Genomic DNA, 25,681 nt, shown 5'->3' on the forward strand with positions numbered 1-25,681 from the left:
AGACGTTTCGGGTGCCTACTGTGTCACTCACTGTTCCAGGCGCTGCGGATACAGTAGTGAAGAAAATGAACTCTCTGCCCCATTGGGTTTACATTCAAGTCAAGGGAGACAATGATAAATAAATATGCAGAACGTAGTAGTAAGGGGAGAGAGGGAGTAAGGGGAGAGGGAGATAGTGGTGGGACTATTTTATAGATGACAGGGAGGGCAGAGACAGGAAGTGGGCAATTGAAGCATGTGGCTATCTGGGGAAAGAGTATTCCCACAGTGGGCCATTAGGAGCAAAATTCTTTAATCAGGAGTGGGGTGGAGAGGTGCACATTTAGGACCTTGTAGGCTATGATAAGGGCTTTGGATTTGCTCTGCATAACAGTTGGAGGGCTTGGGGACAGAGGAACGACATGATCTAACTTTTTTCCCTTACCACATATTCAAAGACTTGTTAGCTATGAGACATGAAAGAAGCCAAGAAGCCTGTTACTATAAATTCTGTGAATTCTTTGCTGCCTGTCCTTAGCCATTCTAACATAAACCTTGCATGAGTTTTGCTCTTTGACTTGTATTTTTAGTTTGCATGGGCTGTCCTGTTGAGAATGGTCTGAAGGTGGGTAAGAGTAGAATCAGGGAGATTAAGAGGCCATTACAATATTCCAGATGAGGAATGATAGTGGCTTGGACAGGCTTAGAAGTGATGGAGGTAGTGAGAAATGGTTCTGCATATATTTTGAAGGCATGGCCTGCATGATTTGCTAATGAATTGAATGTTGGTTACTGATGACTCCATGGTTATTGATCTGAGCAACTAGCATGGGATGGTCTTTTAGAAATGGAGTAGCTTGAAAGGAACAGGTTTAGGGAGAGGGATTAATAGTTTTGTTTTGGATGTGTTAAGTTAAATTAAACATTCAAGAGGAAATGCCAAACAGGCAGTTGGAATAGGAGTCTGGAGTTCCGTGAAGAGATCACAGCTAAAGATGTAAATTTGGAAGTTGTCAGGACAGGATGAGACAATCTAGGGAATGATTTATCTAAGAAGGAGTCTGAGAATCAAGCTTTTGAAGTACTTCATCAATTGACAAATATTCAATATTTAATATTGTTGAATACTTAAAGTATACCAGGAGCTTTCTTCTCCATTGGCTCATGTAGGTGGCACAACTCCGCCACATTGTATAGAGACTGAAAAAGAGATTTGGACATAAGTCCTCCACAAGTTTACACCCTCAGTTGATGTGGAACATAGAACTCGGGACACTGCTGAAGAGCACAGGACTATTGCCACTACATCAAGAAACTTAAAAAGAATAGGCTGGGTGTGGAGGCTCACGCCTGTAATCCCACTGCTTTGGGAGGCTGAGGTGGGTGGATCACCTGAGGTCAGGAGTTCGAGATAAGCCTGGCCAACATGGTGAAACCCCGTCTCTACTAAAAAATACAAAAATTAGCTGGGTGTGGTGGCAGGCACCTGTAATCCCAGCTACTTGGGAGCCTGAGGCAGGAGAATCGCTTGAACTCGGGAGCCGGAGATTGAAGTAAGCCAAGATCATGCCATTGTACTCCAGCCTGGAAGACAAGAGTGAAACTCAGTCACACACACACACACACACACACACACACACGAATATTCATGTACATTAGGGGGGCTGTGATCTTCAACTTACTTAGTCTTCCCTTTCACCTACTCTTTCATTTGGGTGGGTGGGGCCATTCATTCTGATTCAAGCTGCTAACCCCACATCTGGTCCCAGGGAGGAATGAGTACTCCGTAATATTCTAGTCCAGTAATTCTCAAATTTTAGAGAACGTAAGGGTCACTAGAATGTATGTTAAAAATAGATTCCAGCCTGCCTGTATCCAGCTTCTATTGCCCTTATCCACAAGCATACTTTTTCCTACAAAAATCTATTCATTCAGTCAAGTATAATGTCACTGCTCAGAAATCAGGGTGTTTTTTGTGTGTCATAATTGCCTAAATACTCAGCAATTCCAATCTTTATTATGACATCTATCTGTCAAAGAAATTCTAACTCATTTGGGTAAATGAAATCAACATCTAGTTGGTCAGGTCTTTATAAGTTTGTGGACTAGGCCATCTAAGGGGAAAAAATATTGTAATTTTAGCCAGTTGACAATTCTTAACCAGGTATCATTTCAGGACAACCCATAGGCCAGAAAGGTGGGCCGTCATACATTGCTCTCCTATTGTTTTCATGTAAAGCACTCACATGCCTTAAAAGGGAGTCTGCATCTCACCCTACTTGGCATCCACCTGGGTAAAGTGACCCTGTGCATATATTAGTGGAGGACTGTTATGGTTTGGTGAATAATAAATCTAAAATGTCCTATCCTGGATCAAGTACTAGCACCACTAGGTGCTTGTGGAGCCAGCTGTAATCATAACACCTTCCCTGTATCCAGCTGTGGCAAATTCTACTGGTCCCCATCAGGGCAGAACATGACCTGAGGTTAGGGATAGAGGATTTACTTTCAATTTTTTTTATAGTGCCACCATGTGCCTATTCACAATTGACAAATTCACAATCTGTCCCTAACCCCTAGAGGTTTTCAGGAATGCATGCTCTGTAGTACTCCAGAAAAAGGTCAACACCTTGACAGAACTGTCTCCCAACATGGGACAGTAAAAGAACATATGAAAAAGAATATTCAAGAAAAATGAAATTTAAAAAGAGAAACAAAATACACTGCCTTTGGTAATCCTGAAAGTAAAAAAAAAACTGAAAGGAAACCAAAATGTAAAACATCATACAGTTGGCCCCCTGTATTCTTGGGTTCTGCATTCACATATTCCAAGGATATGGAGGGCTGACTGACTGTAAGGGAGCATCTGAGGGCTTCAATATCCGAGGTAGGGGCATCCTGGGACCAATTCCTTGTGGATATGACTATATATGGAAAAGGAGCTCAATTACATATACAAAACAGAGGAAAAGAATCTTACAGAACATTAGGTGTAACTTTATGCCAATGTTTGACAGAATAGTAAATATTATTTCCAGATACATATTTGAAAAATTTACACAGAAGTAGAAAACCTGAAGAACAAAACCATTAAAAAAACTGCAAGGATGCTAAAATAAGTCCCTTTACCCTGCCACATCCAAACACCAGGAAAAACAATTTATATATACATATCAGAATGCATCATTTCTAGCTAGCCTTCAAGGAATAACTGCTATATTATGCACACTGTTCCAGAGTAATAAAAGAAAAAAAATCTTCCAAATTCATTTTGCACAGCCAGCAAAATATTGGCAAATTGAATCTACTTCTGAACTTTAAAAAATAATAATAATAATAAGGCCAGGCGCAGTGGCTCATGCCTGTAATCCCAGCACTTTGGGAGGCCGAGGCGGGCGGATCACCTGAGGTCGGGAATTCGAGACCAGCCCGACCAATATGGAGAAACCCTGTCTCTACTAAAAATACAAAATTAGCCTGGTATGGTGGCACATGCCTGTAATTCCAGCTACTCAGGAGGCTGAGGCAGGAGAATCACTTGAACCTGGGAGGCGGAGGTTGCAGTGAGCCGAAATCACACCATTGCACTCCAGCCTGGGCAACAAGAGTGAAACTCTGTCTCTAAATAAATAAATAAAATAGATTTATCCCAGGAATACAAGAAAATTTCAATTATTTGGGAACTTTTAGATTTTTTATAACTTGATAGAACTTCGCAACTATTCCTAATAAAACTTTAACATTTATTATAGTGTATACTATGTGTCAATCACTGTTTTAAGTACCTTACACATACTGACTAATTCAATCCTCGCAACCCTATGAAGTAGCTCCACTTTAGAGACGGAAGAGCTGAGACACAGGAAAGCTAGGTGATTTTCCCACAGTTACACACCTAACGAAGTGGTGGACATGCAGATTATTTTTTTAAGACAGGGTCTCACTCTATTGCCTAGGCTGGATTGCAGTGGTGCAATGATAGCTCACTGGAGCCACGACCTCCCAGGCTCGGGCAATCCTCCTGCCTCAGTCTCCTGAGTACCTAAGTCTAAAGGCATGCACCAATACACCCAACTATTTTTTTTATTTATTTAGGGACAGGGTCTTGACGTGTTGCCCAGGCTGGTCTCAAACTCCTGACCTCAAGTGATCCTCCTGCCTTCACCTCCCAAAGCACTGGGATTACAGGTATGAGTCACCACACCTGACTGGACCCAGAATTTGAACCTAGGTTGCTAGGCACAAACATGTGTTTTTTTGTTTGTTTGTTTTGTTTTGTTGTTTTTCTTTTGAGATGAAGTCTTGCTCTTGTCACCCAGGCTGGAGTATAATGGTGCAATCTTGGCTCACTGCAGTCTCCACCTCCCAGGCTCAAGCAATTCTCCTGCCTCAGCCTCCCAAATAGCTAGGATTACAGGTACCTGCCACCACACCCAACTAATTTTTATATGTTTAATAGAGACGGGGTTTTGCCATGTTGGCCAGGCTGGTCTTGAACTCCTGACCTCAAGTGATCCACCCGCCTCAGCCTCCCAAAGTGCTGGGATTACAGGCACATGCCACCGTGCCCAGCCCAAACCTGTGTTGTTACCCACTATATTACCCTGCTTCCTCTAGAAATAAGATTAGATGCTAAATGACGAGTTAATGGGTGCAGGAAATCAACATGGCACATGGATACATATGTAACAAACCTGCACATTGTGCACATGTACCCTAAAATCTAAAGTATAATAATAAAAAAAAAGATTAGAAGGAAACTTCCTAAATGCAACAGAATATTTATCAATATCCAACAATGAATGCAAATGAAAATGTGAAATACTAAAAACATCCCTCCTGAGATTTAAGAACAAGACATAGAAGACCTGTTATCTACTACTCAACATTTTTGGAAGTTCTTGCTAATGCACAACATACGTGGCATAAGATTGAAAATAAAACCAGCTTACACCTGTAATCTCAGCACTTTGGTAGGCCAAGACAGGCGGATCGCTTGAGCCCAGGAGTTCAAGGCCAGCCTGGGCAACATGGTGAAAACCCATCTCTACAAGAAATACCAAAAAATTAGCTGGGCATGATGGCATGCGCCTGTAGTCCCGGCTACTTGGGAGGCTGAAGTGGGAGAATCACCTGAGCCTGGAAAGTTGAGGCTGCAGTGAGCCATGATCACATCACTGTACTCCAGCCTGGGCAAGAAAGTGAGACCCTGTCTCCAAGAAAAAAAAAGAAAATTTAAAGCTAAAGGAGCCATTAATTAATTATATACCTAGAAAATGAAACTAAAAAACCGTTAAAACTAAAAATAATTCAGCAACATAACAATCCAGATTTAAATTTTTTTAAAGGTTTATACTAGCAATAACCAATAGAATTTGAGGTATGGCTTTCAAATGCAGCCAATTTTCCTCCATTCAAAAGCCTGAGGCTTTTAAGGATGTCAAGGCACACACTGGTGTAGAATTCCCTACATCTACTCTTTTTTTCCCTACTATTCCCACCTTAGTTATGAATAGTGCAGGTTCCCAACCTCTAAAGGGTTAAGTGTGGTAGGCGATGAGCAGACAAGAACCAGAAGGTAAAACTGCAACATCCAATTAGCAGGATCGTTCTACTGAAGACTTAACAAGAAATGTCCAGCTCAGGGTACAGGGCTGGACCCATGTGCTCATATAGGGTTGGGCTTGTCTCTGGGATCTGGGAGCTTCCAAACTAAAACAATGAAAAAGTCCTATCTGCATATCTTCTAAAGGAAAATGGAAACACATACTAAATATAAAGTTGAAAACAAATTTAAAATATATATTCATAAGTGGCAAATTTTCAGTTCTGTCCTGGGTTCAATGTTTTCAGGATTCCTATTATTCTTTCTAAACTTGCCTGAGATATGTCCCTAGAATCACATCTAATCTTATTTTCTTATGCCTCAACTCCACCCTTTCTTCTATGTTAAAACATACACCACACCTCAGAAAATCTCCCCTCCAGATTATATAACTCACATGGCTCCTCTAGCCTCCTCCGGCCTCCTCCTCTACTCTGTCATACTGCAGATCCTCTAAACCTGTTAAGTTTAGGGGATGGAAAGAGAAGGGGGTGGACAACAGAGGCAAAGGTCCCCCAGATCTGGGCCATATTGCAAGGGTGGAAGGGAAAAGTTGTTCAAGCTCATGGACTGAAATGTGATGGCAGAAGGAGAGAAAATCTTCTGAGATTTCTTTTCTTATGTCTTCGGGGAATGAAAGATGGTCCAGAACACAATTACTATAGTTAAGGGTACAGCTCTTTAAATTAAGATGGCAGTTGTAGGTAGATAGGACTAGTTGATAAGGAAAACAGATTACTGTGAATCTATTATCTTGCCACAAGCCTTGTCATAGTGAATTCCAAGCATCAGGGGATGCTGCTAGCTGGATTTTCAATAATCTGTACCACTGCTATGAAAGTCTTCTGTGCAGCAAATTTTGATACAGTTCTTTTTTTTTTTTTTTTTTTGAGACAGAGTCTCGCTCTGTTGCCCAGGCTGGAGTAGAGTGGCGCGATCTCGGCTCACTGCAAGCTCTGCCTCCCAGGATCATGCCATTCTCCTGCCTCAGCCTCCCGAATAGCTGGGACTACAGGTGCCCTGCACCACACCTGGCTAATTTTTTGTATTTTTTAGTAGAGACGGAGTTTCACCGTGTTAGCAAGGATGGTCTCAACCTCCTGACCTCGTGATCCGCCTGCCTCAGCCTCCCAAAGTGCTGGGATTACAGGCGTGAGCCACTGTACCCAGCTGACACAGTTCTTAAACTGTTGATTTAGGAAGCAGGGTACAGTTAGCAAATTCAGAACTAGAATCAGCATGTAGGGGAAAGTCCGTATCAGTGGGATATGACTGCCCAACCCAATACCTAGATACACACACATTCACACACACACACTCTCTTTCTTTCTCTCTTTTGCGTACATACACACATACACAAAAAAAGAATCCACTCGCATTTTGAGGCTGAAGTAACAGTAGTAAGACTTCCAGGAGTATATGTAAAAGATATCAGTAAGATCTCTGTATGTGATATTCTATGATGAGATGGACTTCCATCTTTAGAAGCAGCTGGCCCAGCTGGGGAGGAGAGAAAGATTGTGCATACTTTAAGGATAATTCAGTGTGAGAGTTGAGATTTTAAAAATTATTTATTTAACAACTGGTATGCACAAAATACTATCTATATGGGAAAGAAATACATACCTGACCTCAAAGAGCCTACAATAAGTTGGTATAAAAGTATACAGACACGCAAAATTTACAAGGCAATTTAACAACAGTTACATATTGTAGCACCAGTGAATTCAAAGCAATGAGGTCAAATCAAGAGAAGCTGAAGAAAAATAAAAAAGTACTTAAAGAAGAAAGTATTTCAGTGATGAGATGGATTTCAAAAATTGTGAGGGACAAAGATTAGCAAACAGAAGAAAATGTTTTCGAGATAGGGAACAAAACTGATGAAAGGCTATAGAGTAAAGTTTAAAGAGTAGATAGGGAGGGCCATAGCCAAGAGGCAGGAAGGCATGAATCAGCCTTGTTGAATGACTTTGTATAAATGGTGAAATGGAGGAAGTAGAATAGAATAGAGAAGATATTATCTCTGTCTTTGAAAAGCATGGAGTCTGATTATGAGATGCATAACTAAGAAATGAAATAGATTTTAAAAGTTAAAATTTAAAAGTAACGAAAAAAAAGGAAACCTACAATTAAATGACATGTGCAGTCCTTACCTTCCTAATAATGGGTAAGAACTAGAATAAGTTACTCCTACTGTCCCCTCTTAGTGATCCAAGGAAAAGCAAGTAGGGAATGGTCCACTGTGACTACTGGCTCCGGGAAATCACTACGAGCATCCTGCTTATAAAGACAGCTTAACTCAAAGGTCCTTGCTCTCTGTCTCAGAGAACCATACCTTAAGAAACTGACCAAGCCAGACCTCAGGACTTCTCTCCAGTGTGAGTTCGCTGGTGGTGATTAAAAGTGGAACGCTGACTAAAGGCTTTCCCACATTCACTACATTCATAAGGTTTCTCTCCGGTGTGGACTCTCTGGTGTACAATAAGCTGTGAGCTGTCACTAAAAGCTTTCCCACAATCATTGCATTTATAGGGTTTTTCCCCAGTATGGGTCCTCTGATGTACCATAAGGCTGGAGCTATAACTGAATACTTTCCCACACTCATTACATTCATAGGGTTTCTCACCAGTGTGAATTCTCTGGTGTATAATAAGGTGTGAGTTTTGATTGAAGGATTTTCCACACTCATTGCATTTATAGGGCTTTTCACCTGTGTGAAGTCTCTGGTGCCGAATAAGACATTTACTCAGACCAAATGCCTTACCACACTCGCTACATTCAAAAGGCTTTTCTCCAGTATGAATTCGCTCATGCTCAATGAGTTGAGAGTTCTGATTGAAGGCTTTCCCACATTCACTACATTTGTATGGCTTTTCCCCAGTGTGGAGGCTCTGATGTCGAATAAGACATTTACTCCGACTGAAGGCTTTGCCACATTCACTACACTCATAAGCCTTCTCCCCAGTGTGGATTCTCTGATGGTCAATGAGATTTCTATTGGAACAGAATGCTCTCCCACACTCGTTACATTTGTAAGGTTTCTTACCAGTGTGCAGGACCTGATGTCGAGCAAGACTTTTGCTTCGAATGAATGCCTCTCCACACTCATTGCATTCATAAGGTTTCTCCCCAGTATGGGTTCTCTGGTGGTCAATGAGTCGGGAACTCTGAGTAAAGGCTTTTGCACATTCATTACATTTATAGGGTTTCTCCCCATTATGGAGTCTCTGGTGTTGAATGAGATGGGAGCTGTGCCTATAGGCCTTTCCACACTCACTGCATTCATAGGGCTTTTCCCCTGTGTGGGTTCTGAGATGAACAATGAGCTGGGAGGTTTGCCTGAAGGTCTTCCCACACTCATTACACTCATAGGGTTTCTCTCCAGTGTGGATTCTCTGATGGCCAATAAGGTGAGAACTCCGATTGAAAGCTTTGCCACATTCATCACATCGATAGGATTTCTGTCCCTTTAAAACTCCTTCATGTTCAACAGGACTGGAAGACAGATGTGGATGTTCCCCAACTTCCTTATATTTGTCGTATCTGTCTTTTGTGGATTTTTTCTTATCTTCATCTGTTATTTCCAAGAAATCATTTTCTAGTCTGCTCCTTTCTTCATCTGAGGTTTGTCCTTCTAACTCCTTGAAAGTATCTTCACAAACATCTCCAGTCTTTGCTGCCCCAGGAACCACCCCAAAGAGTCCCCCTGATGTCCTGTTAGATGACTCTGATCCTTTAAAAATTTCCTGCTTTGGAGTCAACTCTGAACCCTTCATCATGTTCTCACCTGCTGCCCAAAGAAAGAAGACAACAACTTTTACCCATTTCTTATTCTGTTTAAGAAAGAGGATCATTAAGAGCTAACACACCTGAAAAAAAAAGTCACATTATGGTTAAGAAATGAGATGACACATTGAGAACAAGAGCAAAATGGGAAATATTAATAGCTCAATTTTTTTTCCCTAGGGACAGAAAAACAAGGAAGGGGAAGGTGTGGTCAGTGAAGACAGGTGGAAAAAAGATACTAAGCCAGCACAACCAAGTCAGAAGGGCCACTGGAAAGCAAAAAACTGGATTGCAAAGCATGCTGCGATCTTACAGAAGTTACTCTCGTGCTATGTCTCCTTAGTAAAGTGATGAACTCTAAGATCCCTTCCAACCATAACATTGCATGGTTCCATTGTTCTCAGAAAACATGTTGGGAGAGAGGAGGCTGGCAAATACCTCAAGCCAAACATAAGAAAGAGACAGGGAAAAAAATGAGAGTGAATTGACTGGAAATTTGTATTATGGAGGTATGATAAGGAAAGTGTACAAAAAGAACAGATCTTACATGATAGGACAGTAAAAAGACTGCCCTAAACTCGTCAACCACAGGATCTGCCCTTCCAAGAAGCCCTTTCAGGAAACTGCTCTGCCCCAGTGTTTGCAGAGCGGGATGCTTAGGCAACCATGCTTGGTGCCAGGTGACCCTGAGCATCCCATGATGGGCCAAAGGTGATTGGACCGGCACCAGGTACTAGACTCAAGGGCAGCTTATCTGTAGGTTAGGCTTCAGCCTCTGCTGTGGCCTGGGCCAAAGCCCTGTGCCCAAATGAGATGATGGGTAATGGCTATAGCAATAGAAGTCCATCTCTGAGGAAATTTGGAACTGGTGGTAGGGCAAAATTAAGGCACTTACGAGTAGCAGTGGAAGCTGAAGTGGCGCAAGGAGAGAAGGCAAGCCATTAGGAGACACAGCAAGCAACAAGTATAAAAGAACAGAAAGTACAATTAGGAAAGAGCTATGAAAAGGACAAAAGATTCACAGTGAAGAAAATGGGCAGCAGGAGGAGGACAAGCAGAGAGAAAACAAATACACTACGAGCAGCTGCATTACATTCACACCGGAACACAGGCATCAACATGCATTTGCTTTTGCTGCTCAGGCTCCCAGGTCAAGGCCCTGCTTCCCACAGTCTGGTCTAGCTCATCAGTTTCTTCTAGGTTCTCATTCCTTTAAGCCTATGACTCACAGCTCCTTACTTAAAATAACTTGAGTGGCTCTCTATTCCTTACAACTAAGAAGCCCTATCTAAACCACACTATATCAATTCATAATGAGGTGCAGAGTATGCTGATCACTGTTGAATCTCAGTGATGAATGCAGAAAGGGTCCCTATATTATTCACTCCAGTTTAACTATGTTTGGAAATTTTCAGGGTAAAAAGTTTAAAGAGACAAGGAATATGGAAAAGAAGAGAATGTGCAGCATGCAGACTCTAAGTGACTAGGAAACAGAATCATTACCCAAGGAGGCCATGCTACGGTCATTTTCCGGCATCATGTTCCACTGCAGGGCTCTCTGACTGAGTGGGAGACCTTTCCATTTCTTCTGAGTATAGTCTACAGATAGGTCCTCATACGCCACAGCATCCTGGAATGACAAGCTCTGATCGCTCAGGAACATTCACAGCCTGAAGGGCAGAGTCATCAGGGGTACAAAGGGCACAGGGTATGGGCTCTTCGTGGGCAAAAGTATGGGAGAGAGGAGCTGAGATGACACCTCGAAAAGGACAAGTCCAGGGCAAGATAGAGTCCATTACCTCCAGGGGAAGCAATGAGGCAGGAGAGCCACAGGAATAGTCTTAGATGGGGCAGAGTCCTGGGGGTGAGACCTCTAGCCATTCCTGGACCAGACTCATGGGGACATGGTAAAAACACAAAGAACCAAGCTCACCTGGGGCCTGACCATCCGAAGTACAGTTGCCCCTGCTTGGTCTCCTGAGTTCCCCACTTGAGGAAGGGTAGGAACTGGAGAAGTACATTGAGCTGAGGGAGGAAAGAAAGCTATGAGTGGGACAAGCCCTGCTTCCGGCTCCCATAAGCTCTATATTCCCAATAAGTGGATTCAAGAGAGCCCAGGCACCTACACACACACTGACTCTTAACCTCTTCCATAAGGCATTATCCCAAGAGTGCTGTGAATTTTCCCTGGAGGGCACAGTACAAGGTCCCGGATCAAACTGAGAACTGGGTGTTCCTCCGAGCCCTCACTCTCTTCAGCCTTTTTCAAGGAAACTATTCTGGCCACACTCTCTCTCCCATGGCTTCCCTAGCACCAGGCAGCCCTGATTTTCCCCTCACAGTTGTGGTTTCTCATGCCTTGGTTCCTCTTCCTGCTCCTGCCCTCTCATTATGGACCCCTTAAAACTCAGGCCCTAGTGCTTCCTTGTTTTTTCCATCAGCAATCTGACCAACTCTCATTGCTTTAATACTGCTCTCACAGTTCTTACTTCTCTCCTAGACCACTACCACATGCCTCCTGTTGCCTATGGGACATTTCACTTGGGTGTCCTGCAACACCTTAAGTTCAGTGTCTAGAATGGATGGATATTCTAGGCTAAGGTGGGAGGCTGGCTTGAGGCTAGGAGTTCAAGACCAGCATGGACAACATAAGGAGACTTTTCTCCCTTCCCTTCCTTCACTCTTCCCTTCCCTCTCCCTTCCCTTCCCCTCCTCTTATCCTTTCCTTTCCTTTCTTTCGCTCCCTCCCTCCCCTCTCTTTCTTTCTTTCTTTTCTTTCTTTCTTTCTTTCTTTTTCTTTCTTTCTGTTTCTCTCTCTCTCTCTCACTCTCTTTCTCTCTCTCTCTCTTTTTTTTTTTTTTTTGAGACAGAGTCTCACTCTGATGGATTGCAGTGGCATGATCATGGCTCACTGAAACCTCTGCCTCCCAGGCTCAAGCAATTCTCATGCCTCAGCCTCTGGAGTAGCTGGGATTACAAGTACCTGCCACCACGCCTGGCTAATTTTTGTATTTTAGTAGGAACGGATTCATCATGTTGGCCAGGCTGGTCTCAAACTCCTGACCTCAAGTGATCCACCTGCTTTAGCCTCCCAAAGTGCTGGGATTCCAGGTGTGTGTGCCACTGCTCCTAGTAGGAGACCCCATTTCTATAAAAAGTTAAAAAAAAAAAAAAAGAGCTGGTCATGGTGGCATGCCTGTAGTTCTAAGAGGCCATGGTAGGAGGATTTCTTGAGCCCAGGAGTTCAAGGCTACAGTGAGCTATTATAATTGTGCCATTGCACTCCAGCCTGGGTGACAGAGTGAGACCCTGTCTCTCTTAAAAAAAAAATAAATAAATAACATTAAATAAATAAATAAAATGTTCTTATCACCTTTCTTTCAGATTTCTCAATTTCCCTCAATGATTCCATCATTGGCCAAAACATTCTAATTCCCCTGCCTCTCCTTTCAAACTGAAGTCCCATGGATGTTTCCATGATAACATTTTTCAATTTTATCCTTGCCTGTTCCTCTGTTTGTACTTCAGGCATTAATCACATCTATTCTACTGCACCAGCCTTTAACTAAGGCTCCTTCCCCTTCAATCCATAATGCTCACCTGTGCCAGAGTAATCCTCCTGAAATACTATTTCTAACACATTATCCTCTGACTCCCAAAATCTTCCTCCTCAATCTCAAGGTCCTGTAAAAACAAGGCCCAGGTTCCCAAATATAGTCTTCCCTGACTCCACCTCAATCAGGGCTCAAAGAATCTCCAGCTTAGGGTCTTTGTTGTATCTTCTAATGGCATGCCTACTACTTTTTTCTCCCCTTGAAAATTCTTCCACATTTTTACTGCCCAATACTCTGCTACCTCCTTCATGAAGCATCCCTTACCAGTTCCAGCCCACAATGATCTTGCTTTTTACCCAATGATCACTTTTTCCAATGCCCACATTGCTCATTTGTGACAGGATCAAATGCGTGAGGACAGATATCATTCATGTGCATCTTATGAGGTTGCCTCTTCTTACACATGACTAACTCATCCTACCACCTAGAAAACAAGCTCTTTGAAATCAGTGACAATAGATGTACTACATCTCTCTGGTCTCTGGCAGTGCCTTTCCTATGACATGTCCTTGATGAAAACTTACTAACTACATGAATGATTACAGAATAAGCAAAAGGAACAAACAGGGTCACCAGGGAAGGAGGACAGACAGCAGAGCAATGAGGGATTCCATGGAGTAGGAGATGGGCAGATAAAGGAAAGGAGACTCCAGAGGAGAGAAGGGAAGCATGACTTAAGGCCAAAGCTGGGGAGGTAAGTACCGAAGTCCCCATTGGGGAGGTGGTGCGTCCCTGGGTCATAAGGAGGCTCCAGGTCGACTCCAGGGGCTGAGCCCCCACTGAGGGGCGATGTAGGAGGAGATTCCTTTGTTGCACCCAGAGCTGTTGTCTCCTCCAAATGCATTTCCTGTTTCTGTGCTGGGGCTGAAACCTAGAGATAGGGAAATACAATTGGGTTCAAAAGAGCATCCTTGAAGGTACTGAACCCAAAACCTCTAAGCAGCCCCCTCCAGAAAGAAAGCCAGGGAAATGAAGAGCCAGAGTGTCCTTCCAGCCCCACCACTACAGCCTACTGGGGGAAAAAATCTGTGAAAGCAGAATCTAAAGCTTGCAATTCTACCTGCCATCCCTCTGTTGACCCTCTTGGTAGGGGCTTGAGGACCAGATTCTATAACCATTTCTACTCTGTGTCAGGTCTTCAGACACATATTTTCTTATGAAGAACCATTTAAAAAGGGAGCCAGGAGAGCAATTCAGTACATTCTCTAGGGCCTTAGCTGACAGAAACGAACAATCAGAAGTACAAAGGATAGGCCGGGTGCAGTGGCTCACATCTGTAATCCCAGCAATTTTGGAGGCCGAGGTGGATGGATCACCTGAGGTCAGGAGTTGGAGACCAGCCTAGCCAACATGGTGAAATCCTGTCTCTATTAAAAGTACAAAAAAATTAGCCACGCGTGGTGGCACGCAGCTGTAGTCCCAGCTACTTGGGAGGCTGAGGCAGGAGAATCACTTGAACCTGGAAGGCGGAGTTTGCAGTGAGCCGAGATCACGCCTCTGCATTCTAGCCTTGGAGCGAGACTCCGTCTCAACAAGAAAACAAAAACAAAAACCAAACAAACAAAAAAAGAAGTATAAAGCATGTAAAAAAAGATAAGTGTGGGTATGTGCATGTGCACAAATAATGCTACTGACACTAACAGCTGAAGCAATACCCAGAACAGTGGCTGGCACACCAGGAGAGCTTTTCCAATTTCTCTGAGCAAAAGTGTCTCCTCTTCAGAGAAGCTTTCTCTGAGCACACTGACAAAGCAGGGATAGTCAGACTCAATTAACCAATTATAATTTCTAGATTGCATGTATTAATCTTTAAGTAATCTTACTGACATCTTTATTGTCTATGTTTCCCCAACAGATTGTGAGTTTTTTGAGGGCAAGAACTTTTGTCTTGATCACTAGTTCCAAAACAACATATAGCTCTACAATGGTGTTCAATTAATATCTGCTGACAGACTTCCTGTTGATATTTTGCTAAAAGACTTTAAGGTTATCTGCAAACTCAGTTTTCAATATGTACTACTTCTCCCCAATAATTTATATTTTAAAAGCCAAATAAGATCAGACACACTAACCTGTAGAGACCTTGAGAATACCTCAGAACATAGACATTTTATTTCTAACCCTTGCTTATGGTCATCAAACCAGCTCCTCACAATCTTGTGGTTGCTCCTTTTACCAGCATGTAGGGCAGAAAACCTAAAATATTATCTAAATAAGGCACATTTTAAAGTTCACTTGCTCTGGTATGTACATAGCACAGCATGAGGTAAAAATAACTTCTCCTTCAATAAACCACACAGGGTTCGCCCTATTAGGCTACATCTGCTGAGATGTTAAGGGACTCTCTCCTTTAATATATATTTCACCAGTGTAGTGGTAGGACCAGCAGGGTCCCTGGATTCTGTAGTTCCCAAGCTCTCCTACTGAAAGGTTCTTTGAAACTGAAAGACTCTCTAAAATGGAAGTCACAGCTCTTCAATACAGGAGCTTTGGGTACTGGCAGAAGATAGAACTTACTGCACTGTGATAATTCAACTTTGTAATTCACTAATAATTTAATCCTGGTAAAGTTCCTGTTCATTATCTAGGACTTTGATATGGTTTGGATTTGTGTCCCCACCCAAATCTCATGTTGAATTGGAGGAGGGGCCCAGTGGGAGGTGACTGGATCATGGCAGGGGGTGGGGGGGGGGCAAATTCCCCCTTGCTGTTCTTGTAATAGTGAGTTCTCATGAGATCTGATTGTTTAAAAGTGTGTGGCACTTTCCTCTGTGTGCTCTCTCTTTCCTGCCACAATGTGAAGAGGGTCCTTGCTTCCCCTTCACCTTCCACTATGATTTTAAGTTACCTGAGGCCTCCCAGTCATGCTTTCTGTAAAGCCTGCAGAACTGTGAGTCGATTAAACCTCTTTTCTTCATAAATTACCTAATCTCAGGTAGTTCTTTACAGCAGTGTGAAAATGGACTAATGCAGAAAATTGGTACCAGGAAAGTGGGGCACTGCTATAAAGATACCTGAAAATGTGGAAGCAACTTTGGAACTGGGTAACAGGCAGAGGTTGAAACAGTTTGGAGGGCTGAAGACAGGAAGATGTGAGAAAGTTGTTTGACACTTCCTAGACACTTGTTGAATGGTTTTGACTAAAATGCTGATAGTGATATGGATGATGAAGTCCAGGCTGAGGTGGTCTCAGATGGAGATGAGAAACATATTGGGAACTGGAGCAAAGGTCATTTTTGCTATGCTTTAGCAAAGAGACCGGCAGCATTTTGCCCCTGCTCTAGAGATCTGTGGAACTTTGAACTTGAGTGAGATGATTCAGGGTATCTAGCAGAAGAAATTTTTTTTTTTTTGAGATAGAGTCTCACTCTGTCGCCCAGGCTGGAATGCAGTGGCGTAATCTCAGCTCGCTGCAAGCTCCGCCTCCCAGGTTCATGCCATTCTCCTGCCTCAGCCTCCTGAGTAGCTGGGACTACAGGCACCCGCCGCCACACCTGGCTAATTTTTTGTATTTTTAGTAGAGATGGGGTTTCACCATGGTCTTGATCTCCTGACCTCATGATCCGCCTGCCTTGGCCTCCCAAAGTGCTGAGATTACAGGTGTGAGCCACTGCACCCAGCCCTCCAGCAGAAGAAATTTCTAAGCAGCAAAGCATTCAAGAAGTGACCTGGCTGTTTCTAAAAGTGTCCACTCATATTTGTGAACAAAGAGATCTGAAACTGGAACTTATATTTAAAAGGGAAGCAGAGCATAAAAATTTGGAAAATTTGCAGCCCAGCCATGTGGTAGAAAAGAAAAACCCGTTTTCTGGGGAGAAATTCAAGCCTGCTGCAGAAATTTGAATAAATAAAGAGGAGCCAAATTTTAATGGCCAACACAATGGGGAAAATGTCTCCAGGGCATTTGAAAGACATTCATGGCAGCCCCTCCCATCACAGGCCTGGAGGCCTAGGAGAAAACAATGGTTTCATGGGCCAGGCCCAGAGTCTAGCTGCTCTGTGTAGCCTCAGGACATGGTCCCCTGTGTCCCAGCCACTCCAGCTCCAGCTGTGGCTAAAAGAGGCCAAGGTATAGCTCAGGCTGTGGCTTCAGAGGGTGCAAGCCTCAAGCCTTGGCAGCTTTCACATGCTGTTGGGCCTGCGGGTGTGCAGAACGCAAGAGTTGAGGTTTGGGAACCTCCTCCTAGATTTCAGAGGAGGTATGGAAACACCTGGATGTCCAGGCAGAAGTCTGCTGCAGGGGCGGAACTGTCATGGAAAAACCGCTGCTAAGGCAGTGTGAAGGGGAAATGCAAGGTTGGAGCCCCCACACAGTCCTGCTGAGGCATTCCCTAGTGGAGCTGTGAGAAGAGGGCCACCATCCTCCAGACCCCACAAACAGCTTGCACCACGTGCCTGGAAAAGGCACAGGCACTCAATGTCAGTTGGTGAATGCAGCCATGGGGGCTATACCCTGCAGAGCCACAGGGGCCAGGATGCCCAAGGCCTTGGGAACTGATCTCTTGCATCAGCATGCCCTGGATGTGAGACATGGAGTCAAAGGAGATTATTTTGGAGTTTTAAGACTTAATGACTGCCCTGCTTGGTTTTGGACTTGCATGGGACATGTAGCCCCTTTGTTTTGGCCAATTTCTCCCATTTGGAATGGGAGTATTTACCCAATGCCTATATCCCCATTGTATCTTGGAAGTAACTAACTAGTTTTTGATTTTACAGGCTCATAGGTGGAAGGGACTTACCTTGTCTCAGATGAGACTTTGGACTGTGAACTTTTGAGTTAATGCTGAAATGAGTTAAGTCCAGGGGACTGTTGAGAAGGGATAATTGTATTTTGCAATGTGAGAAGAACATGAGATTTGGGAGGGGCCAGGGGCAGAATAATAGTGGTTTAGATTTGTGTTCCCACCCAAATCTCACAACGAATTGGAGGAGGGGCCTGGTGGGAGATGATTGGATCATGGGGTGGATTTCCCCTTGCTGTTCTTGTGGGTTCTCATAAGATCTGATCATTTAAAAGTATGTGTCACTTCCCCCTGCATTCTCTTCTGCCACAATGTGAAGAAGGTCCTTGCTGCCTCTTTGCCTTCTGCCATGATTGTAAGTTTTCTGAGACCTCCCAGTCATGCTTCCTGTTAAGCCTGTGAAATTGTGGGCCAATTAAACCTCTTTTCTTCTTAATTACTCAGTTTCAGGTAGTTCTTTATAGCAGTGCAAAAATGGACTAATACAGAATCATAGGTTTCCTTTCCTTGAAGACATGAAAACCTCATTCTAATATGGCATTCCACAGCAAGACCCTAGAGAAAAGCTGTTGCCTTAGAAACTAGGGAGATGGAAAATCCTGGTCCTCACACTTGATGGTAATCAGAAACAAGCACACCTCAGCTAAATCTTTTGGGCAAGGGAATGCTTACTCCATGTGCTCACTTCACTTGTCAAATGGAGATAATGATTACTGCACTGCCTGTTTTGTAACCCTGGCAGGAGAGGAAAAAAGATACAGGAAACAGGCCAGGCGCGGTGGCTCATGCCTGTAATCCCAACACTTTGGGAGGCCGAGGCAGGAGGATCATGAGGTCAGGAGATCGAGACCATTCTGGCTAACATGGTGAAATCCTGTCTGTACTAAAAATACAAAAAATTCGCTGGGCGTGGTGGCAGGCACCTGTAGTACCAGCTACTCAGGAGGCTGAGGCAGGAGAATGGTGTGAACCCAGGACGTGGCGCTTGCAGTGAGCTGAGATTGTGCCACTGCACTCCAGCCTGGGTGACAGAGTGAGACTCTGTCTCAAAAAAAAAAAAAAAAGACACAGGAAACGAAAGAATTCTGCAAGTTGCATGACTCTGCAGCCCAGCAGGGATCACTCTACAACCCTTTCCCAGCCACAGTGTGCACACATGTACATACTCCTTCTGCAGCAATAAAGTGGCTTGCTCCTGATAAGCAAAATGACTCCAATTTACCTGGACCCTCCTTAATCTCCTCTTGGCAAACTTCCATGGAAAAGCTTGTTTATTCATTTAGCCATTCTGTAAACATTTTCTGAACCCCTGCTGATGAAAGACAGTCCTGCCCTTATGTCTTCATGTCAGAAAACGTAACACTGACAGTAGTGGGAGAGTAAGAAAAGGACTCCAAAGACCATACACCCAGGCTGGAGCCATGAGCATTCAGCTGCCTCACCTGTCAACTGTTAGTCATTTTCTTGGGTTGTGACTCAACAGTCACCCTTTTCTGAGGCTAGCTGGATAAAGCACTAAAAGTTTTAATGGAGGAAGCATTCACTTCTTAAGCAAAACCAAGCAGGAAATAGGGAAATTTTCCTTCTGCCACCCTCACTAAATGGTTCTCTAAATATGTTTTCAGTCACCTGTCATTGCCATGGCTGGCCCAGCTGCTCTCTAGACCCTTGTGATGGTTGATTTACTCGTATGTGCTTACTTGTTTACACAAAGAAAATGATGGTTGATAATGACAAATGTGTACTGCTGATAATCCTGGAAAAATGTCTAGCCCTAGGATCCTGATCAACTAGAACTGATTCCCTAGTGATATGTAATCATTTTTTAAAAAGCATTGAATAGGCTGAGTGTGATGGCTCACACCTGTAATTCCAGCACTTTAGGAGGATGAGGCAGGTGGCTTTCTTGAGCCCAGGAGTTCAAGACCAGCCTGGACAACATGGCGAAAGCCCATCTCTACTAAAAATACAAAAATTAGCCAGGTGTGGTGGCTCACACCTATGGTCCCAGCTACTAGGGAAGCTGAGGTGGGAGGATCACTTGAGCCCAGGAGGCAGAGGTTGCAGTGAACCAAGATTGTGCCACCACACTCCAGCCTGGGCGATAGGGTGAGACTCTCTAGGAAAAAAAGCATTGAATAAAATGATATATTGGGTACTTGGGAAATTCTCTATACTGTTTTCTCCTGATAAAGTACAAAGGGGTAGAGGGGACCTCTAGTTCACCCTGCTTCTATTATAGGGGAACAATTTGAAACTCATTAGGAAGAACTAACTTATCCATGGTGTGATGATCTTTTGATGTGTCAACTTGGTACTAATCAAACATCAATCCAGGTGTTGCTGTAAACTATTTTTAAAATGTGATTAAAGTACATAATAAGTTTAAGTAAGGGAGATTATACTAGATAACGGATGAATGCATGAGCCTGATTCAATCAGTTGTAAGCCCTTAAAGGCAGAGCTAAAAGTTCCAAGAAGAAGAAATTCCAGACCAGGCATGGTAGCTCATGCCTGTAATCCCAATGCTTTGGGAAGCCAAGGCAAGAATATCATTTGAAGCCAGGAATTCAAGAACAAGCCTGGGCAACATAACAAGACCACATGTCTACAAAAAAAAATTAGCCTGATGTGGTGGCACATGACTGTGGTACCAGCTACTCAGGAGGCTAAGGTGGGAGGATCACTTGAGCCAGGAGGCTGAGACTGCAGTGAGCCATGTTCATGCCACTGCATTCTGGCCTAGGCAACAGAGCAAGACTCTGTCTCAAAAAAAAAAAAAAAAAAAAAAAAGAGGGAGAAGAAAGGAGAAAGCAGACGAGGAAGAAAGAAGAAGAAAGAGAAATAGAAGGAGGAGGAGAAGGAGAAAGAAGAAAGGACAAAGAAGAAAGAAGAAATTCCACCTGTGCACTGCAGCTTCAGCTTGTGCCACTGTTTTGGGCTGCCCTTGTCGATGGGCTGCCCTTGCCGATGGCCTGCCTATGGGTTTCAGACTTGCCTAGCCAGCCTCACAATTACGTAAGCCACTTACTAGCGCAATACATCTCTTTTTTTTTTTTTTTTGAGATGAAGTCTCGCTCTGTCACCCAGGCTGGAGTGTAGTGGCGTGATCTTGGCTTACTGCAACCTCTGCCTCCTGAGTTCAAGTGATTATCTTGCCTCAGCCTCCCCAGTAGCTGAGATTACAGGTATATGCCACCCTACCTAGCAAATTTTTGTATTTTTAGTAGAGACAGGGCTCTGCCATGTTGGCCAGGCTGGTCTCAAACTCCTGACCTCAAGTGATCCACCCGCCTCGGCCTCCCAAAGTGCTGGGATTACAGACGTGAGCTACCATGCCCAGCCACCAATAAATCTGTTTACACATGCACATGCATGTGTGTGCACGCCCCCCCTCCCCCGCCCACACACACACCTCTATCCTACTGATTCTACCTCTCTGACTGAACCCTGACTGAAACACATGGGCACAGAGCTAGTTGGCTCTATGGTCCTAGAAACCAGATTTTCCAATGTGTCTTACTGCTCACTCTTCCCAACTATCCCTCTAGTTTAAATTACCTTCGTATTACATTTGTGAGAACTCCAGGAAATAGGGAAAACTTAAATTAGAATTAAAGATGCAAAAAGATCCCAGTTAGGTTTGGAGAGCTACCAAAAGGAACAAAGAATTACAAGGCCCAAAAATGTCACCTTTCAAGGAATCAAAGAGGCCAGAAAAGAGAAAATTGACTCTGAGAAGTCCAAGGAAGTGAGCAAAGAGAATGTCTCAAATGAAGTCTTGTATTATCAGCATACCCAAAGGCCCGCCTTCCCCTGATCACCCTATTCTAACCAGCATGCAGATCCCCCGCCTGCCAGCAGTACCATGTGAATCTCCAGGATGAAGCTAGGCTCAGAACACAGTATTTCACAAGGTGAATCACAGAGCTTAGCTGGGATGTGCATTTGTGTTTATGGCTTGGAGCACAAAACTATTTTCCCTCTATCCACAGGACAAGTTCAGGAACCCTAAAGGCAAACTGGCCTAGGGCCTGGGAAGTGGAGAATGCCTATTCCTAGGCTAACCCAAGCATTAGAGAAGCATCAGGCCGCCATTCTAGATTCAACTGCTCACCTCCTCTGGTCCACTGAGGTGTCTCTGGAAATCCTCCACCACAGCCACAGCCTCCTCACCATTCTCAGGGTGATGCAGCTGCACCCAGGTCCGGAGCTCCCCAGGGAGGATGCTCAGGAACTGCTCAAGCACCAGCAGCTCCAGGATCTGCTCCTTGGTGTGCACCTCTGGCATGAGCCACCAGCGGCAGAGCTCCCGGAGCCGGCTCAACGCTTCCTGCGGCCCAGACATCTCATGGTAACATAATTGCCTGAAGTGTAGCCGGAAGATTTCACAGACAGGAGGATGGTTCTTTTGGAGACTGCTGCCCTGTCCCCAGGTCTGGTTCGCTGGCTCCTGCTTCACAGTCGGGCGCCCCTCTTGCTTCTGGAAAGCAGTGCTCCTGGGGATGAGGCCTAAATTTCCCCTGCCTGCAGTGGTCATTGTGACCCCAAAGAGAAGCTTGTTCCAGCTGCAATTGGTCCGATTAAAATGATGGTCTATAGTTCAGGTCTCAGGAGCTGTTTTTCAGGGTTGGAGAAAGGGGTGATGGTAATGTTGCCTACAGAAACAAAAGTGAAATCAGAGTTCTTGGAGTATTCAGCCCCAAGCTGATGACAATCCTCCACTGAGTTAAAAAACAAAGCTCCAGGAAAAAAAGAACACAACCAGGCATTCTTGCTAAGCATCTCTCCAAATTATGCCCTTCTTAAAGTTTCAGTGGCTCCCATTACCTACAGGATAAAATCTAAATGTCTATGTCTTGCATTCACAGCCCTTCACAACCTGGCCTTACCCCCTTCACAACCAGCCACACGCCCTACCACTCACCCCAAATACCCATGCTAGAAAGACAGCAATGGTCTCCAATGTGGGAAATGCAGGATATCCCAAAGGGTGCAAGAGAAAATACTTATTTAACTCCTATTTAATGTATGTTTTATAATGTGCATTACAATTTGTATAGTAGTACTCATGTTTAAATGACAAACCAATGTAGGGAGTAGGTGATCAAACCTCTTCTACTGATAGAAATGCAAAATAAAGAAAGTTTGGAGCTGAAGCTCTAGAGACAGAGCTAGAAGCCACACATACTCTTTCTTTGCATTTTTCTTCAACTTTTGACAAATTTGTCTGTCAAGACCATGAACAAAGGCAATTTTTTCTTGGTTTTCCTGATTGCCCCATCAGGAAGAGTGCTGGTAGCTTCCCTTTGTGTACCTCTCACTATAACCCTTTAACTGGTTTATGCACAACTCACCACTCTCACCCTCCAAACTGCTGGATGGCCACCAAAGGAAAGGAACCAAATGGAATCAGAAAATACCAGACCTTTTTTTACTCAATGCACCTCCCCTGGAAAGCCTTCCCGATCACGCTAGGCTTAGAGGGGTGGTTATTGTCTCAGTGATCCCAAACTATCTTTTTCATTCAAACCTCTAGTAGAGAATTCTCACACTGTAATCGTTTGTGGTTTACACGACTGTCTCCCCTGCTTTCTGGGAGGATACAAAGGGCAGAGCTGACTTCCAGTCATCTTTATACACGTGTGTACGTGGCACACATAATTGGGAAATGAATGAATATGATACATTTAGCTGATACTGAAGTGGAGGAAAACTTCGAACGTTTGAAAATCAGCACCTTACTGGTAACTAGGGCATCTGTGCTGTGCTTCCAATTCACCAAGCGCCCCAGATCCCTGTGTCTCAATCTCTTTAAAAAGACAAAGAAGGACTTTAAAATAATCTGTGAACTCTGCTCTAAGATCCCATACATGTAGAAAGTTCAGGCCATTCTCCCGCTTCCCATAGTGTTCCGAATGCTCAGCACTTTAAAATCTCAATTGGATTTTTGCATTTCCAAGTCACTCTCCACGTTCGCGATTCTGAGCCTGGGTCTGACCCAAATATGACGGTTCATACAGTTTCCTACTGCAAGAGCTGGGAAAACAGCGATCTACCTTTCGTGTTAAACCAGGCTTCAGCAGCGCCGCTCACCTGGCCACGTCTGCCCTGTTCATCGCTGTACCCGCAGATACCCGGCTCCGTGCCACGCACGAATGGTCAGGGGTATGGGACAAAGAAGCGGCTCTACATTGGGCGGCTTCTGAGAGTCACGGGGACCGCGCCGCCTGCCGCCGGGAAGAAACGCGGTCCCGGCCAGCGTCGGCCACCCGAGCTCCGGCCGCGCCTCCCTCCGCGTCTCGGCCCACTTGCGGTGGCACTCGGCACCGAAGCCGGACACCTCTACTGCCCGTTAGAGCAAAAAGAATGGCCGAGCCGGAAGCGAGACAGGCCTCGACTTCCGCCCCCTCCGGGATCCCGGAAGTCTTGTTTGCGACGGTGGGCGCGCGCGTCCCCGCACCCGGGAGAGCTGTCAGGGCTTTCTTCTAGGCTGTGCCCGGCCACCTGCCGCGGGCGGGGGCGGGGTCTCGCGACGGCTCAGGCCACTCACATCCCGCTCTCAGGCCATAGTCGGGGGATCCAGACGCGTCCCAGCTCTACCCCCTCTCCTCCAGGTGTCCTTCGGAAAGATACCCAACCTCCAAGCCTGTCTTCTCATCTGAAAAAAATGCAGAGCATAATGCGTACCTCACAGGGCTGGGAGCACCGAATGAGGTAACATATACTACATAGCAAAAGGCCTGGCATATCCTGGGCAGTTATACCATGTGTGATGCCCAATCTGAAGTCTCAGTGAAGGGAGCAGCAAGCATCTCCCATCTTAAAAATGAAGAAGCATGTCTAGAAATTGTGATATTTTGGCCCATAAATGTGGTTAATATTTCGTAAGACAGCACCAGCATTCTGGTGTCCACACAGAGGTTCCTAGGGAGACCAAGGAGCAGATAAATTGAGAAGGTGTGGGGACAGTTTGTAACCTAGGAGGCAGTTGTCTAGCCTCTGGGTGGCAGGTGGTACCCAGGTGACCTTCACTTTGAAGAATAGTTTGCATACAGAAGTAGGATATGAACTGGTCCTTGTTACAAACACGATTGAGCAGGCCCTGTGTGTTAATGACCATGGGTGAAGGGCAAAGGGTGTGATGAAGTTAACTGTGTATCTTTATTATAGCGCAGGAGATAGATCCTTTACAGGGCTCAGAGTAAACAGTCTCCTGGACTGTCTAGGGATGGCAATATTTAAAAGGTGTCCTGGGTCTAACCCTGGCCCTGACATATGTTCCTCATATATCTGCATGAGCCAAGATAGAAACAAAGACACCAGAAGTCCTGCTCCAGAGTTTCCACAAGCTTAAAAGTAATCTCTTGGAACAATCTTTGTCCATTGATCCTAATGGGTGGTTTCCTGTCATCAAGGTCCCCCTCTCCATTTGGAAATCTCACAAGGAGATTTTGGCTATTTAAAACCAGGAACTGCAGCCTCTGCCTGACATTGATGCTAGACATTGCCTACTGGCAAATCAAGGCCTCAGAAGCTTAGGATTCTTGAAGTGGAAGGCAAATCAAGGCCCCAGAAGCTTAGGATTCTTGAGGAGGAAATCTCCCAAGGCCAGGCTAAGTGCTCTCAGACCTGATTTTCAGGTCTCCTTGACCACATGTTGTCCTGCAGTCCTGGCGTCCTACTATAGGAGACGCAAGGATTTGGAAACCAAGATTGGGGTTTTTTATTCTTCAGAGCTGTTTCATGCACAAGTGTTGGCTTTCATTGGCTGTAAGGACCAGGCCCATCTGAGCAGTGTGTTTAGACTTCAGAGGCACTTCTGTGACCAACACTGTGGGCCTGGCCTGATCTACCATGACTGGATTGGGCCCCAGTGGGCAAGACACTCGATGATAGCACCTTAGGACACCTACCTTTGGGCCAAAGACAACCACAGAAGGCCTTTAGGAATT

At 44.5% G+C, this 25,681-nt stretch overlaps 2 protein-coding genes across 6 annotated transcripts; one reads left to right on the top strand and one right to left on the bottom strand.

Annotated features, from left to right (window-relative positions):
* Positions 1-485: 485 nt before the first annotated feature.
* On the bottom strand, positions 486-24,130 carry ZKSCAN7 (zinc finger with KRAB and SCAN domains 7). 5 transcript variants are annotated; one of them, XM_003256949.4, is made up of 6 exons: positions 23,823-24,130; positions 21,844-22,384; positions 13,687-13,855; positions 11,304-11,395; positions 10,874-11,000; positions 486-1,563 (listed from the first exon to the last, which is right to left on the bottom strand). In XM_003256949.4, the coding sequence occupies exons 2-6, from the start codon at positions 22,264-22,266 to the stop codon at positions 1,544-1,546; spliced, it is 831 nt and encodes a 276-aa protein (XP_003256997.1). In that variant the 5' UTR covers positions 22,267-22,384; positions 23,823-24,130; the 3' UTR covers positions 486-1,543. The 5 variants fall into 5 exon arrangements, with proteins under 5 accessions (XP_003256997.1, XP_012354673.1, XP_003256996.1 ...); XM_012499219.2 differs by lacking the exon at positions 21,844-22,384 and adding an exon at positions 8,631-9,371 and having other exon boundaries at positions 23,823-24,112; XM_003256948.4 differs by having other exon boundaries at positions 1,054-1,563; positions 23,786-24,112.
* On the top strand, positions 23,734-25,023 carry LOC105740455. The gene has a single exon (XM_012510348.2). The coding sequence runs from the start codon at positions 23,734-23,736 to the stop codon at positions 24,445-24,447; it is 714 nt and encodes a 237-aa protein (XP_012365802.1). The 3' UTR covers positions 24,448-25,023.
* Positions 25,024-25,681: the final 658 nt, after the last annotated feature.

Source organism: Nomascus leucogenys, chromosome 4, assembly GCF_006542625.1.
Source record: "Nomascus leucogenys isolate Asia chromosome 4, Asia_NLE_v1, whole genome shotgun sequence".
NCBI classification, from domain to species: domain Eukaryota; kingdom Metazoa; phylum Chordata; class Mammalia; order Primates; family Hylobatidae; genus Nomascus; species Nomascus leucogenys.